The sequence below is a fragment of the Camelina sativa genome, chromosome 14 (assembly GCF_000633955.1).
Source record: "Camelina sativa cultivar DH55 chromosome 14, Cs, whole genome shotgun sequence".
NCBI lineage: Eukaryota > Viridiplantae > Streptophyta > Magnoliopsida > Brassicales > Brassicaceae > Camelina > Camelina sativa.
In genome coordinates, this window is record NC_025698.1 from 10,222,145 (window position 1) to 10,236,260 (window position 14,116).

At 35.5% G+C, this 14,116-nt stretch overlaps 4 protein-coding genes across 10 annotated transcripts in view; 2 read left to right on the top strand and 2 right to left on the bottom strand.

The window, feature by feature from the left end:
• LOC104740801 overlaps positions 1-2,393 on the top strand; it is a 3,670-nt gene extending 1,277 nt beyond the window's left edge. The window contains exons 1-9 of one of the 5 annotated variants that reach the window (XM_010461500.1): positions 75-215; positions 294-356; positions 444-728; positions 829-1,178; positions 1,282-1,381; positions 1,466-1,519; positions 1,598-1,684; positions 1,778-1,906; positions 1,998-2,393. In XM_010461500.1, the coding sequence (XP_010459802.1) occupies positions 141-215; positions 294-356; positions 444-728; positions 829-1,178; positions 1,282-1,381; positions 1,466-1,519; positions 1,598-1,684; positions 1,778-1,906; positions 1,998-2,303 (1,449 nt within the window). In that variant the 5' untranslated portion in view covers positions 75-140 and the 3' untranslated portion in view covers positions 2,304-2,393. Of the gene's footprint in view, positions 1-74; positions 216-293; positions 357-443; positions 729-828; positions 1,179-1,281; positions 1,382-1,465; positions 1,520-1,597; positions 1,685-1,777; positions 1,907-1,997 lie in introns of those variants that run through there. The other 4 variants (XM_019236223.1, XM_010461497.2, XM_010461498.2 and 1 more) reach the window with 4 other exon arrangements.
• LOC104740802 (UPF0047 protein YjbQ) lies at positions 2,425-4,014 on the top strand. Of its 2 annotated transcripts, none has more exons than XM_010461504.2 (7): positions 2,425-2,766; positions 2,866-2,926; positions 3,042-3,136; positions 3,237-3,270; positions 3,421-3,475; positions 3,582-3,624; positions 3,833-4,014. In XM_010461504.2, exons 1-7 carry the CDS (start codon positions 2,476-2,478, stop codon positions 3,902-3,904), a joined length of 651 nt encoding a protein of 216 aa, XP_010459806.1. In that variant the 5' UTR covers positions 2,425-2,475; the 3' UTR covers positions 3,905-4,014. The 2 variants fall into 2 exon arrangements, with proteins under 2 accessions (XP_010459806.1, XP_010459807.1); XM_010461505.2 differs by having other exon boundaries at positions 2,436-2,766; positions 2,866-2,896.
• On the bottom strand, positions 4,137-6,402 carry LOC104740804 (UDP-galactose transporter 2-like). 2 transcript variants are annotated; one of them, XM_010461506.2, is made up of 6 exons: positions 6,193-6,402; positions 5,928-6,069; positions 5,618-5,802; positions 5,328-5,528; positions 4,788-4,949; positions 4,137-4,706 (listed from the first exon to the last, which is right to left on the bottom strand). In XM_010461506.2, exons 2-6 carry the CDS (start codon positions 6,064-6,066, stop codon positions 4,347-4,349), a joined length of 1,047 nt encoding a protein of 348 aa, XP_010459808.1. In that variant the 5' UTR covers positions 6,067-6,069; positions 6,193-6,402; the 3' UTR covers positions 4,137-4,346. The 2 variants fall into 2 exon arrangements, with proteins under 2 accessions (XP_010459808.1, XP_010459809.1); XM_010461507.2 differs by having other exon boundaries at positions 5,928-6,088.
• On the bottom strand, positions 6,997-10,363 carry LOC104740805 (chaperone protein dnaJ 10). Its single transcript, XM_010461509.2, has 10 exons — positions 10,070-10,363; positions 9,828-9,887; positions 9,528-9,610; positions 9,219-9,375; positions 8,795-8,921; positions 8,520-8,678; positions 8,165-8,343; positions 7,987-8,067; positions 7,727-7,864; positions 6,997-7,330 (listed from the first exon to the last, which is right to left on the bottom strand). The coding sequence occupies exons 1-10, from the start codon at positions 10,154-10,156 to the stop codon at positions 7,226-7,228; spliced, it is 1,176 nt and encodes a 391-aa protein (XP_010459811.1). The 5' UTR covers positions 10,157-10,363; the 3' UTR covers positions 6,997-7,225.

The window sequence follows — 14,116 nt, forward strand, 5'->3', positions numbered from 1 at the left end:
ATGATGGGTCTTTGTTCTCCTTCACCTTCCTCTCCTTCTTCTCACGACTGTTCTTCATCTTCTCCAAGGTAAAACCACGATTAATTTACACTTTCTCTGTCTCTTTCTTCTGCAACTTGTAAAATGGGTTTTTGTCTCACATGAACTCGGAGAAGAAGCAGAAGGTGATTGTTGTTGCATCATCACCTTCAAGATTCTTTACCTACACTAAACAGGTACTATTATTTCTGAGCTTTTAAAAAACCAAAACTTTTTTTTTGGGGGTTTCTAAAAAGTCACAATTTTCATGGCAGAATTTATCAATTGAGAAGAGATTACTAAGTTATCAGGATTCTAATTGCAACGTTATGCCAAAGGTTTGAACTTTAATAGCTTTGAATGTTCACTTCAGAGATTGTTTTTGGCAAATGTGTAGCTCTTAATGTTTATGTTTGTTTCTGTAGTCTTCAGAGGATTTGAGAAAGGAGATTGCTTCACTCGAGTTTGAAATTTTGCGTACAGAACAGTATCTGCTCTCTCTTTATAGGACAGCTTTTGATGAGCAAGTTTCTTCTTTCTCTCCTCACACAGAAACAAGCTTAGTTTCTAATCAGTTTTATCCCAAATCCGAGCAATCAGACGTTACTAGTGTGTTCAGCTACCAGTATCAAGCTTCTCCAGCTTCTGAACGTTCCTCTTCGTGTCCTCCTCGGAGTTTCCAAGCCAGCTTAAAAGCTTTGTCTGCAAGGGTAATTAGTTTCACCATTTTGCATTTTCCTTTGGCTTTGTTTAACCAACCTTGTGATTAATCTGACAAGGCTTAATGATGTTTTTTTGAACATTGTGCAGGAGAAGACTAGATATGTTTCTGGTAATCACACTACTCTTGGAGATCTTCTAGGTTCTTCTCATATAGTGGATAACGTGGTGAACCCGAGTAGGCTCTCTGAAGATATCTTAAGATGCATATGTTCTGTGTATTGTACACTCTCCTGCAAAGCTAGAACCAGTTCTTGTCTTCAGGCTTTTGCTTCTTCACCCTCATCTGTCTCTTCCAAAACCACTTTTGATAGCTGGAACTTGCGTCAGGAGGAACGCAGAGAAGCAAATGTGCCACGGAGTGTTGTAATAGAGTCTCTAGAACTTCACCTGGATGATGGTAGTTTCAATCACGCTGCTCTCATGCTCCAAAACTTCAGGTATATACATACTTAAGCAACAACGACAATTTGCTTCTGTCCTGTGACAGTTTTTACAATGACTTGGGGTTGACCTGAATTGTTACTCAAATGGTTTGTTTAGATCACTAATTCAAAAGCTTGAGAAGGTTGATCCGAGTAGAATGAAACGCGAAGAGAAGCTCGCGTTTTGGATAAACATTCACAATGCCCTCACAATGCATGTAAGCAAACAATAACTAGTCTCTTATTGGTTCTGTCTCCTCTATAAAAGCTTCAATTATATCTTAACTCTCTCTCTGTTGCAGGCCTATTTAGCCTACGGAACTCACAACCGTGCCAAAAACACCTCGGTTTTAAAGGTTTGGTCTTTACATCTCTTAAGACTGATTGATTTATATGTCTTTGCTGTTACTTAAGCTACCTTATATAAGTCTCAGGCAGCTTATGATGTTGGAGGCTATCGCGTAAACCCTTACATTATCCAAAGCTCAATCTTAGGCATCCGTCCGCATTTCTCACCACCTGTATGCAACATACTACTACTCCCTCTGTTTTATTTTTGTTTTGCTTCACTTTCACTACATTTCACAACTTGTAACTGACATAATAGTAAACAGTTGTTGCAGACATTGTTTTCGCCATCAAGAAAGTCGAAAACTTGTAATGTCAAACAAATCTACGCCTTGGAATATCCCGAGTCATTGGCTCATTTCGCCATTTCTTCAGGAGCTTCTACAGATCCTCCGGTAGAAAAAAAAGCCTCACCAAGTGTGTACTAATAAAAGTTTGGAATTTATTGTTTGGATTCTAATCCTGTACAGTTAATTGTTCTTTCAGGTTCGAGTATACACCGCTGACTGCGTTTTCCGGGATCTAAGAAAAGCCAAAGAAGAGTTCATAAGAAACAACGTTCGTATACACAATGAGACAAAGATACTATTTCCCAAGATCGTTCATTACTATGCTAAAGATATGTCATTGGATGCATCTTCCCTCATGGAAACAACGGTAAAGTGTTTACCAGACTCGACGAAGAGAATAGCTCAGAAGCTGTTGAATAAGAAGAGCAAAAACATTGAATATTCACCGGAAAACTCAAGTTTCCGTTATGTAATCATTGAGGAACCAACAAGAAAGACATGATGAATCTACTATATAATGTAAAGCATACAAAAACGTCATGTAGTTTGTATTTTAACAAACGAGAGATAGACTACACGCCGTTTTTGTTAATTGATAAAAGTATAGCCACATTAAAAAAATTCGAAGGCCCAGAAACGAAGTAAAAGTGAGAAAAGAAAATGAATGGTGAGTGATGATGGTGAAAGTGAAAGGCCTAATTTGGTTTGGAGTTGGAGAAGGAGCTGTATCGGCCATTGTTGTTGTTATTATTGGGCTTAGAGAGGAAACATATAATAAAGCTATGATGCAGAGCTCGACGGTCTTCTTCTCTGGTGTTGTTCCTCTGTGTGTCAGATCGGTGTTAACTCCAGCGAATCCAGCTACCGATCGAGCTTCGATGGCGAGTTCCTCTGGTCCTAAGTGGGCTCAGAAAACCATCACGCTTCCACCTCAACGCCGTGGATGTCATCTTATCACTCCTAAGGTTTCGTTCTTTGTGTTTGTTTTTTGCTCTGTTTGTATCAATTGATGAACTCTGTTTTCAAAGCTTGTGAGGTTTTGGGCTTTTTGGTGTTTGAAACAGATATTGAAGGAAATAGGGCAAGACTTGTCAGGTTTCAATTGTGGTCTTGCTCATGTCTTCTGTGAGTTTTTTTTTTTTAATTCTCTTTGTAATATTATCATTCAGTTTCTGCTCTCTGTTTGTTTTTTTGGATTCTTGATTGAGTAATTGTGTGTTGTTGTTTGTTTGGTTTACAGTACAACACACAAGTGCTTCTCTGACAATCAATGAGAATTATGATCCAGATGTTCAGGCTGATACTGAGACTTTCTTGAACAGTATTGTTCCTGAGGTATTAGTTGTTAACATGTCTTTATTTACTTCATCATTATGTTTGCACACTTTGTTTGTTTTTAACTGATCACCGTTTTTTTTGGGGGGTTAAAACTCAGGGGAATTCAGCACCTTGGAGGCATACCATGGAAGGTTAGTTTAAGTTACCAATATTTATTGTTTTCATCAACCTGAAGCTAATTTGTGAATCAAAGATGTTCCCTTTATCCATAACTTTCATACTGTTTCTTTTACCATCAAATCTTGTGTATTGAGAATTGAATTCTGTAAATGTAATTGCAGGTTTAGATGACATGCCAGCTCATATCAAATCATCAATGTTTGGATGTCAACTCACGTGAGTCAGACAATCTTATTATAACCCTAGTGACTAGTGTGTTGCATAATACAGTATATTTCTTAGCTCTTGGATGCCCACTTAATAAGTGTTTATGGCTCTGCAGAATCCCAATAACAAAAGGCAAACTTAACATCGGAACTTGGCAGGTAATAAATTTCTCCATCTGACTATAACATTACTACATTCACATGTTTTCATATTTCTTCATTTATGGTGCTGACTTCTTTGGATGGAGTAGTAATAAAATCTTCAGTACTACAATGCTTAGCAGTTCAAATTTATATAACTTTAGATCTCATTTGCATCTACTTTGTCTTATATAAAGCTATTGTGTTGGAAATGTTGGGGTTTCAGGGAATATGGCTATGTGAACACCGTGATGCTCCAACCGCACGCAGAGTTGTGGTCACTCTCAATGGGATTTAGAGATGTCTCTTCATGTTAAATGGCTTGTGTAACCTCGTGGTTTATAGCTTTTACGGTCTTATAATAAAATTTGACTTTTTATATGAGACAATGCTGTGATTTCGTGTTTATTGCATCAGAAAAACTCTTATTTACAGCAAATCAAATAGGAGGAAAGGTAAGTGTAGAGAAAGAAACTGAACACATGATTACCGCAAAAAAAAATGTAAAAAAACATTTGTCAAAGATGGTATGCAAAGAAGTTGGAACAATCATATATTTCTGTAGAAAAAAGAATGTGCTCTCAGAGGAGAGCTCATCAGATAAAGGCTATAATGGTTCTTTGAGACAAAGAACACAAATAGAAGGGCAAAAGAAAAAAGTAAACAAAAAAGGTTACATGTTGGCGAAATGAGAAACCAAAAAAAAGATCCAAAAAAACTTCTGTCCTGAAGAGCTTTATTTACGCTTTATTATTTCCTAGCTCCATGTCTTTCAAATCCATATGTTCTATTCCTTCTTTGATAAGTTTAATCTCATCTTCTGTCATACTGTGTTTCCCATGAGGTGTTACTTTCGTCTTTCTCTGTTTCTCCAACTCTACCGCCCAACTGTATATAACCATTCCCACTACGGCTAAGACCATACCTGCTATGTTCTTGAATGTCATCTCTGAGTCAAAGATAAGCCATCCTAATGTTAAGACACAGACTGTTTTCATGTGACCAAGAACTTGGAATGAGGTAGCAGAGAATCTTCCGATGCAGAGATATTGGCTTATGTTGCAGAAAACCGCCAATGCGCAGGAGAGAAGAATGCATAACTGTATGTGTTTGATATGATGGTTATCAATTGTTAGATAAAGAGTTTGTAAACGGGATTAGGAGATTTTTTGGATACTTACAATGGCACCATAAGTCATCTTGTAAGTAGTAATGAACCTGCCACTCAAGAAATAGTCAACAAATGGACCAAAGATGAGGAGTGAAATGGCTTGGATTGGAGCTGTCTTGCTCAGCAACTCAAAAGATCCAATTGCGTATTTCTTCTGCAGTGAACCTATGGACTGTTTCCAGAGAAGAAATTAATCATCAAGAAATAACTTATCAAAGTAAGACTCTCCATAAGGAGTTTTTAAGAACTAAGACATCTGATCTCCCAGATTAATGAAGCTATAAATACCTAACAGTACCGATGTTTGACAGACAACTTACGAAAAATACTCAAGGCTACATGACAAGTTATCTAATGACACACTTAACGTATAGATCCAGAATGATTCAATGAATGAAAAAACAGAGTCACTACCAGATTGCCACTTATTTGAGAAAAGATTGAGACTTTTATAGAATCAGATTGCAGAAATGCAGAGATGAAGCAACAAAGTAAGGGACGAACACTGAATATTATAAAAATTACCAAGGAGAGTAATGTAAAAGCTTACGATCTGCTGGAGAGAAGTGGAGAAAACGGCAGTGCAAGCACAAATGAAACCTTTGGCATTAACCTTGACATCAGTGACAGTACAAATCCCAACTCCTACAACCACAACCATGACAGATGCCTTGACTTCTCTCGAGTAATGCTTGCTATGTAGAACCCATTCCATCACGCAAACAACCGGAATCATACTCAATTTCGAAATCTATATGAAATGTTGACAATCAGAAGAACGATCTCTATTAAAAGCTAAATTGTAAATACAAAAGAGTGGGGGAGGCTTCACTAATCCACCTGGTAGAAACCAACAGAGTTCAACATGAGACTAAAATTCATAGCAGCGATAGAGATATTAGCAACGAGAGAGAACCAAAGAAGCTCCCAAAGAGGAACATGCTTAGACGCAGATAAGCCAGTCGCGTTTGACACCATACCAACGAGAGCAGTGAGAGCAAAATGAAATCCCGTGAGAGTCGTCGCTGCAAAAAAAATCACAAATCCATTGATAAATTGTGATCAAGAGATCTACGCATTGTATTAAAAACGAAAACGAGCATGCAGATCAACGAAATGTAAAACAGGGAGAGAGATCAGGGAATCAAACCGAAGCTGAAGCCGAAACCAGACGATGACATTAGCTGTTTATTCGCCATGATGATCCCAACGGAGCTCGTAACGTTCATTGCCCATGCTCCGACGTCCGATACAGCCGATGGCTTCCTCTCGTTCTCTGCCTTCTCCATCTCCTAAATTCCGATTCAAAAACTGTAAATAATTGCGAAGAAATATGAAATCAGAAACCGATTGGTTCTAACCCTAGAATCAGATCCGGACGAGAGTGTGTGGAGAGAAAAATACGAATCACGTACGTTCTCGGCTTCTTCGTGGAAGCCGCAAAGAAACAAACACAGAAACGCGTATCTCTATCGTCTTCCTTATTTTGTCCACTGGCCTCTTCTTCTTCGTCTTCGTCTTCTTCTTCTTCACTCGTGGTGTGTGGGGGGTGATGTCTGGGCTATATTACAAGTAAGCTTATTATTCCGCCATTGAAATGATGCTTTCCTTGAGGATGGCCTGTGAATGTGATTATTAATTTATATAATCTCATTAAAAGAATAAATTCTTGTTAATATAGTAATAATTAAATTAAAACTTGACGCTTGCCGTTTACCGTATTTGACCTTATGTTAACGTTTTTGGTACGCACATGATTAATCACCACAATGCGTTTTATTTAAGGGTACTCTTGTCATTTCCTCGTTTTCTTCACATACCGTAACGTCTCTCATATGCCTTTAATTTCCAACCAACACAAAAAAAAAAATCTAACGTTTAGGACTCAACTTATACATCGTTTAATTGTGTGAATTTAATAGACTATTATTGAATTTACGATTAAATTCGATTACAAATGTTTCCCAAAACAATACTAGATCTTGTGTCTGATAACATGAATATGTAACTGATTTTTTTTAGTTACATTTCAACTGTCATCATATAGGAGGAAAACTATAAGAGTTTCTCAAAAAAAAAAAAGAAATAAGAAGCGAGTTGTAAAAGACAGCTAATTTACATGTATGTCTCTTTCTACGAGGCTCTTCTTATAGTAATGAGAATAAGAATCACAACACATGATCTCCAAAACATCATCTATATTCATATATAAATCAAAATAAAAACAACATTATACATTGTCTAAGATGAGAATTCATGTGCCTTTTTTTTTTCCAAAGATCCAATAATTTCTTCTTCTAACAAACATAAAATAAAATTACATAATGGTTACCACCGCCTGCAAATATATCAAATATGCATAAAAGACTTGTAGTATTAATATATAGTACAAAAGCGGAAAATAGTCTTTTCGCAATGTCTTATCTGAATCAAATCCTTTTGGCAGCTTTAAGAGTGTCTCTGTGCTCCTGGAGGTGGTGCAGGCCTTGGGAAGTAGTGGTTGAATTGCTCTTCTCCAAGTTTCGGTGTTTCCACATAAGGGCTCTGCGGTTCCTACATACATTGCATTTTATGATTCCTTTAGTGGCGATTACAAATTTACAATGGTGTCCGTAAGAAGAAGAGACTATTGAGAGAATCAGTGTGTTCCGGCTAAAATGACAATATCTAACACAATCAATCTTATCTCATGATCTCTCACAAGTGTCATGAACAACTCACAAACCAAATTTCCTAATCAATCTACCCAATAGAATTTCTTAATACTCTACCACATATAACCATGGAGCTGACTCTCACGATGTGTAAAACAAGGCCTTCAAACATGCTTAATGAAAGTGGATATATTAAGATTACACGAGGATATGTTCCTCTGGATTTGTTTAAGTACAAGTAAGACGCAAATAGTGTAAGTGGTAAATGGAATGGCTAAAGAGGAAGGAGATGCACCTGAGGTCCAACTGTAGAGCGAGATGCTTCATCGGATTTTGGTGATGTGGATGCATTCTCATGGTCTTGACCATTTCCGTTTAGTTTGTGAAGTTCTGCTCTTACTAAAGGATCACTCTCACTGGCTATCTTGTTCTTCTACATGACCGCAAAATCAAAAGCATCAGTCCTTACTTCTTATTTCTCCAAGTACATTTAAATATTATTTTGAAAAGATTTGTGCTATATTCATTCTAATAAGAAAATAAAAAAAGATTTACCTGGAAGATCTTCCCTAGAGTTTTTAACCCCTTGGCCCTTCCACGAAGCTCTTCTCTCTTGGCAATGGGATCTTGAAGTACCTAAGACAAAAATAATCATGAAATGGTTACAACAAAGAAACTGAACCAAGATGCTACATCAGCCACATAGTGAACATGTATGGCTAGACTACCATACCAGCTCACAAACACGGGAGATAGTGTTTTCGATATCAGCAACATTGAGCTTCCACAGAGAATCAATCATCACTTTCTTATGGGTTTTCATATACTCTTCCAGTTCCTTCTCGGTATAATTGCCTTCAGCACTTAGCTGCCTTTTCATTTCCTCTTGCAGCTGGAATAAAGCGTATGCACCTAAGAAGACAGAAAAAGAACAGTGACTAAATGTTACTCCCTAAGAGAGGAGACCAAGTTCTACGATGCTAGGAAAGTATACTTGGGGTTTCTTTTACAGTAGTTGAATTATATGTAACACATACTACAACCTCTAGTACATGATAGAAATATGATGTTGTTCCTAAGTCACTAACCTGTTGCAGCTGTTACTTGGGATTTGATGAAGTGGCCTTTCGTCCTAAACCATTCAGCAACGAATGGTACACCAAGATAAATAGCTTTTTTCCCAAGCTCTTTTGCTGCTTGTCTTACATATATATATCCGATTGTGTTCAACATTTCCACCCCGTATGCTGTTATAGAAAGATACAGAAGAAGATAAGTTTACCTTTTGACCACAGATATGACATTGATTGAAAGAGAAAGCATAAATTATGTAAGGGGATCAATATGCTACAGAACATCTTACCTGCATTTGAGAGTCTTGTTACTTCAGTTTCAGCATTGCTAACAAATTCATCTTTGTTCGTCATATATAGGTTGAGGCGGTCCTTAAGAATCTGAGCAAGTTTGTCTTCTCTTTCTTTCTGAACAGCCTGAAACCAAATACAATCAAACTTGCTTAGGAAATTATGAACAAAGGGAGAATCTGGCTATTTTGTACTTTATGTTCAAGTGACATGCCGAGCACAATTCTTTTATCTGTTCCGACAATCTAAACAACTGTCTTTTAAGAATAGATGTTTATTCATGTCAATAGAGCGTGAGCAGAGTTGAGAAAATTTAGAATACGTTTTCTCATGTTTAATGCTTGAAGTATAGAATGTCAGGAAGGAACGGTGATCAAAGAATTTTCTAAAGCAGGATAGATCAATAAATAATGATAAGTTTACCCTCATTTTTTCGATAATCTTCTTAGTATCAATCTGATCCCCTTCAGTGACGATATCAAGTGAAGCCATTGATGCCATAGCAAGCTGCCCAATGTATTCTTCAAAAAGTTCACTCCCAAAAAGCATAGCAAATATTGCCGCGGGATCAATGATCTCACTGCAAGAATGAAAACCACAAGTAAGAGAAGTAAGGAGAGTACAATTTTTTAAGCAACAGGATGAAGATCAATGTCACCCAAACTCCACAAGGTGCAAGCAAACGAATCACCCATTGAACTATGACAAGAGAGAAGAAGAAAAGACACTTACGTTGAAATCCCTGACTTCCCACATGTGTCATAGGCCTGACGTTGCCCTGGATCACTTAGTACTTGGTAGGCCTCTCCTAACACCTGAATAAGAACTTTAACGTTTTGAAAATGCTCATCCAAAAAGATTTTGCCAAAGAAATAAAATAGATCAAGAAAGACAAAAAGGATACTGAAAGAATTGGCATACTAAACTGATCTCTTGATAATAAATAGTTTTTCCTAAGATATCAATTCAAGACCACAATGTTTAAGCTCTTTTCTCTTTACACATATATTACAACAAAATCAAAGAAGTTGCCTGGAAATTATGAGCGGCCTGAGGATCATTAGGGTTTTTATCTGGATGAACTTGGCGTGCCTGTAGAAGAAGACAAAAACAAGCCAGAGTAATAGCTTAGTTCCATTACAAAGGAACTCCAGAGACACTAACTGAGCTCTCTTAATAATAAATCGATACCGGAAGACTGATCAAATCTAGTGGGTAACCCCAAATCGAAATCAGCTAAGAAATTAAAAAAACTTTCAAATAAAATTGAAAACCTTGATGTAATAAGCTTTCTTAATCTGGGCCTCCGTAGCGGTGGGGCTAACGCCGAGTACATCGTAAAACTCCGTCTCCTTCACCATTATTAAAAATCAATCCGGGATCACGATAACGATCTATTGACTCTTCTTCGTACGTCCCCCGATTCAGAACTTGTGTCTGAGAGAGAGATCACAAACCAAACGAGAAAAGGAAAAAAAAATCAAAATCAAAATCTTTTTGTCTAAGTGAGGAGGAGAGGACACGAAAACACTCCACGCGCGGGTTACGTTGACGAGTACGCGCCAGCCTTTTCAACTCAACNTTTTTTTTTTTTTTTTTTTAATATCACCTCTTCTAGTATTAATTTGAGGTTTCTTTCTTTATTTGACTATAATATATATATATATATATATATATATATATATCCGTACATTTATTTATATTCGCCACGCGTTTTTTCGTCAGCATATTCCTCTTTTTTTTCTTTTGAATTGTTCAGTCTGATTTTTTTTTTTTTTTTTTTTNTGTCTCTATTTTGTGTTCAGTCTAATATATTTATTATCTTAAAGATTAAGCTTACGAGAGGAAAGTTTTATTTCTTCAGATTATTAAAATTAAGATTAAGGAAAGCTTTTTAATTTGTATTTTTTAATTACCTTAAAAATTAAGGATAGCTTATATATATATATATAATATATATATCACATTAATATTTTTGAGTTTATTAGTTTTGGCTCAACCTCTTGATATTTCTCTATGGTGTTTACATGTCCTGCGTTTGGTCAAAATGTATGGCATAGGGGTGGGCTGTATTTTTTGCTTGTCAACACTTTCCAGCATCTTTCAACCTAATGCAATGTTTGGTTGATTTTAAGTACTCCAAAATCGAACTTGCATTCACAAACTAATATCTTTAGATTGTGGTTGGTGTTGTAGTTAGATAAAATATAAAATAAAGAGGTATTAAACTTTGATTCTTATGAAATGAATTGAATTTCACATGTGTGTTGAATTTTCAGATGAAGTGAACTAGTTTATATTGACTTATAGAGATTCGGAATTTGGAGCGTTTAGGAGTTCTCCTACTGTGTGTGTATATTGGTTCCTTTGTGAGATTGATCTTGTGAACTTGATCAAGAGGACTACTATTGATTTTGATTTGGCTGCTAAGGAACCCACAATGCATTATTGATGAATGAATTCTTGTAAGGAACTCCTTTGTAAATTGTTCATTGAGTTGGAGATCACATATTTGGTCCATTAATGTTGTGGTTCACCGATTCCAATGCTTTTTTATTTCCCCGTCCAAAAGATATGGTGCTACTTCTCTCTCATTGTTTCGGTTTGAAGAGATGGTCTTTCTCCCCATGTTTACCCAACAAACCAATAGCCTCCATCACATTCGATCTTCTCTAGCTTTGACCATTGACCACGTCCTTGACTTCCTAAATATGTAGACTTTTCAAAACATTTTCTCCTAAAACAATTCAAACCAACATAAGAATCTAAAAGTTATACCTTACATTTTATCGTTTCTCTCTAAACAATCAGAGACATGAAGAAGGGTACGAGTGTTTCTCTTCTACGATTGTTATTAACTTTATTTATTTGCTATAGTATAAACATGGGATTTATCACCTATGTGTATATTATCATTTGACTATTTGGTGTAAGCACGATATAGTATGATCCTAAAGCTTTGTTGTAAAATGAAATCCAACTAATTATTCCTAAATTTCTTTAGAATTTTAAATGTGTTAACATTCAAAATTTATAGTTTTAGAATTTGTTGGTTTAAAAATTATTTTTGAAATCGACATTTTTTCTTCTTCAAATTTTACAAATAAACCCTATTTAGTATCGTAAACTATTATTTTGTAGAGTCCAAAACTCCAAATTAGCAAAGATTGTTTAAAGTTTAAATTATTATGAAGTCTCCATCAAAAGGAACGGCCAAAATTTTTTGGGGGTGTGGCCGAAGCTCGCGTTTTGTCATGTAGTAGTTGTCGTTTTAGCATGAAAAATCTAAAAACATATACGACGAGACGTGTACACATAAGGCTGTGTGGTTCGTGTAGTTCTATACAAAAAGGAAAAGGTTCACCTTGCTCGTGCCATTTGTTTTCTCCGTTTAGTAGCTATACATATTCTTCGAATACTGCAAACAAAAAAACTGAAAAGTTTGTTATACGTTATATAAGTATCAAACACAACATACAAACAAAATCATGCAAAGACAAATTCCTTAAGCTTAATTTTGTTTATTTCGAAGCAGAATGTTTGGTCTTGTCAACTTTTTTGTTGGAACTTATTGATTTTGATCGATACCATTTAACTTTATACATTAAACACACAAATATATATTTTAGCAAAATACATTATTGGCCTAAATTTCGAATACAATTATTTTATTTTACTTTTAATGTGATAAAAAATATCATTTGAAAGTTGTGGGAAAGGAAATTCGACCATTCGTGTATAATGTTAATGTAATAAAGTTTATAATTTATAATTAATGATTAGAGATGAGAAATTTCGACAAAAAAATTATAGTAGTAAGTAATGTACAATCATTATCCTAAGAAAAGATAAGATTAGCATTGCCTAAAACAAAGATATGTGTATAATTGCTTCCAGCCCATAAAGTTGTGTCGAAAAGTTTTGGTTATAGTATTTCTATTTCCGTGTGCTTAAAGATAGAAAAAGTTTCTAATTAACAAAACGATAGAAGGAAATTATAAACTTAATTTTGTGTAAAGTAGGGAGCATCCAAAACATGTTGGGGTTAAATCACAGGCGTAATGATTTAAGAATAATATTCACCATCATTATCTTGTTATGTAATTCTCACTTTATTACCTTTTTCTCTTTTTTTGGTTCTTAAATGTACATTATACATGTATTTTTTTGGTACTTCACTTATTTTCGTCAGATTTTTATCAGCAAAGTATAATTTCCCGTGATCAACATGATGACAACTTCTTTTTTTTTTTTACCGTTTACTAAAATTACTTATTCTTGAAAGATTCCTACTTCTCTTCTGTGCATTATCTGTCTTCCAATCTTATTATTGAACTAATAAACCATGAGCATTGTGATTAAGTTTAGTTTAAACGGATTATTAGATGTTAATATTCAATATAATATATGCATGTACATTAATGAGACAATTTTAATATTGTCAACCTTCAAGCATAAGGAAACAAATCCAAGAAAAACTAATTATAGACTTGCATTAGTCAAAATGTCTTTTAAATGATCATAATTCAAATTCATCAGATAATAATATTTCATTCTTAATTAAAAAAGTATAGTTATGGGACAAACTAATAAAATAGAGTAAAACACTCCTCAAAATATTCAATCTTCTCCATTTGTTCAACACAAACACACACATACATAAAGGTAAAAAAAGACAGACACTCACTGCACAGTTCTCAAAATACTTCTATCTCTGTCTCTCTCTCTCTCTCCCTTTTTCTTCTTCTCTTCTCCCTAAGCTCTGCCCATAGGCAACAAACCTCTCTTTTGACCTAAGTGTGAGAGAGAGAGAGAGAGAGGCTGCAAAGATAAAAAGGGTAGACATCATTGAAGCTCTTTACTTCATTTTAATTTCAGAATCTCTCTTCAACCTACGCATCTCCTCATTTCAAAAAAAAAAAAGAAAAAAATGGTTGGGTCTCAGAAACATCTTACACTCTCAATGCTCTTCTTCTTCTACTCCTTTTGCTTTCTTTCCCTCTTCTCTCAACCTTCTCTTACTTCCACGTTTCTCGTCGACGGTGTCTCTGTCTGGAAAACCCCCACTGTTCATGTCGGCGACTCCGTTGGTAAGTGTTCTTTTCTTTTTACAAAATCAGTCCTTTAATTTTCTTATTTCTTTAGATTTTTACTCTTAATTAACAAAACGGTTTGATCTTTCTGTACACTTTCCAGTTTTCAGACACAAGTACGGATACGATCTTTACATCTTCAGAAGCAAAGATGCATACAATGTCTGTGACTTCACCCAAGCCACTCTTCTTACAAAACCTAATTCCACTTCCTTCACGGTATCTATA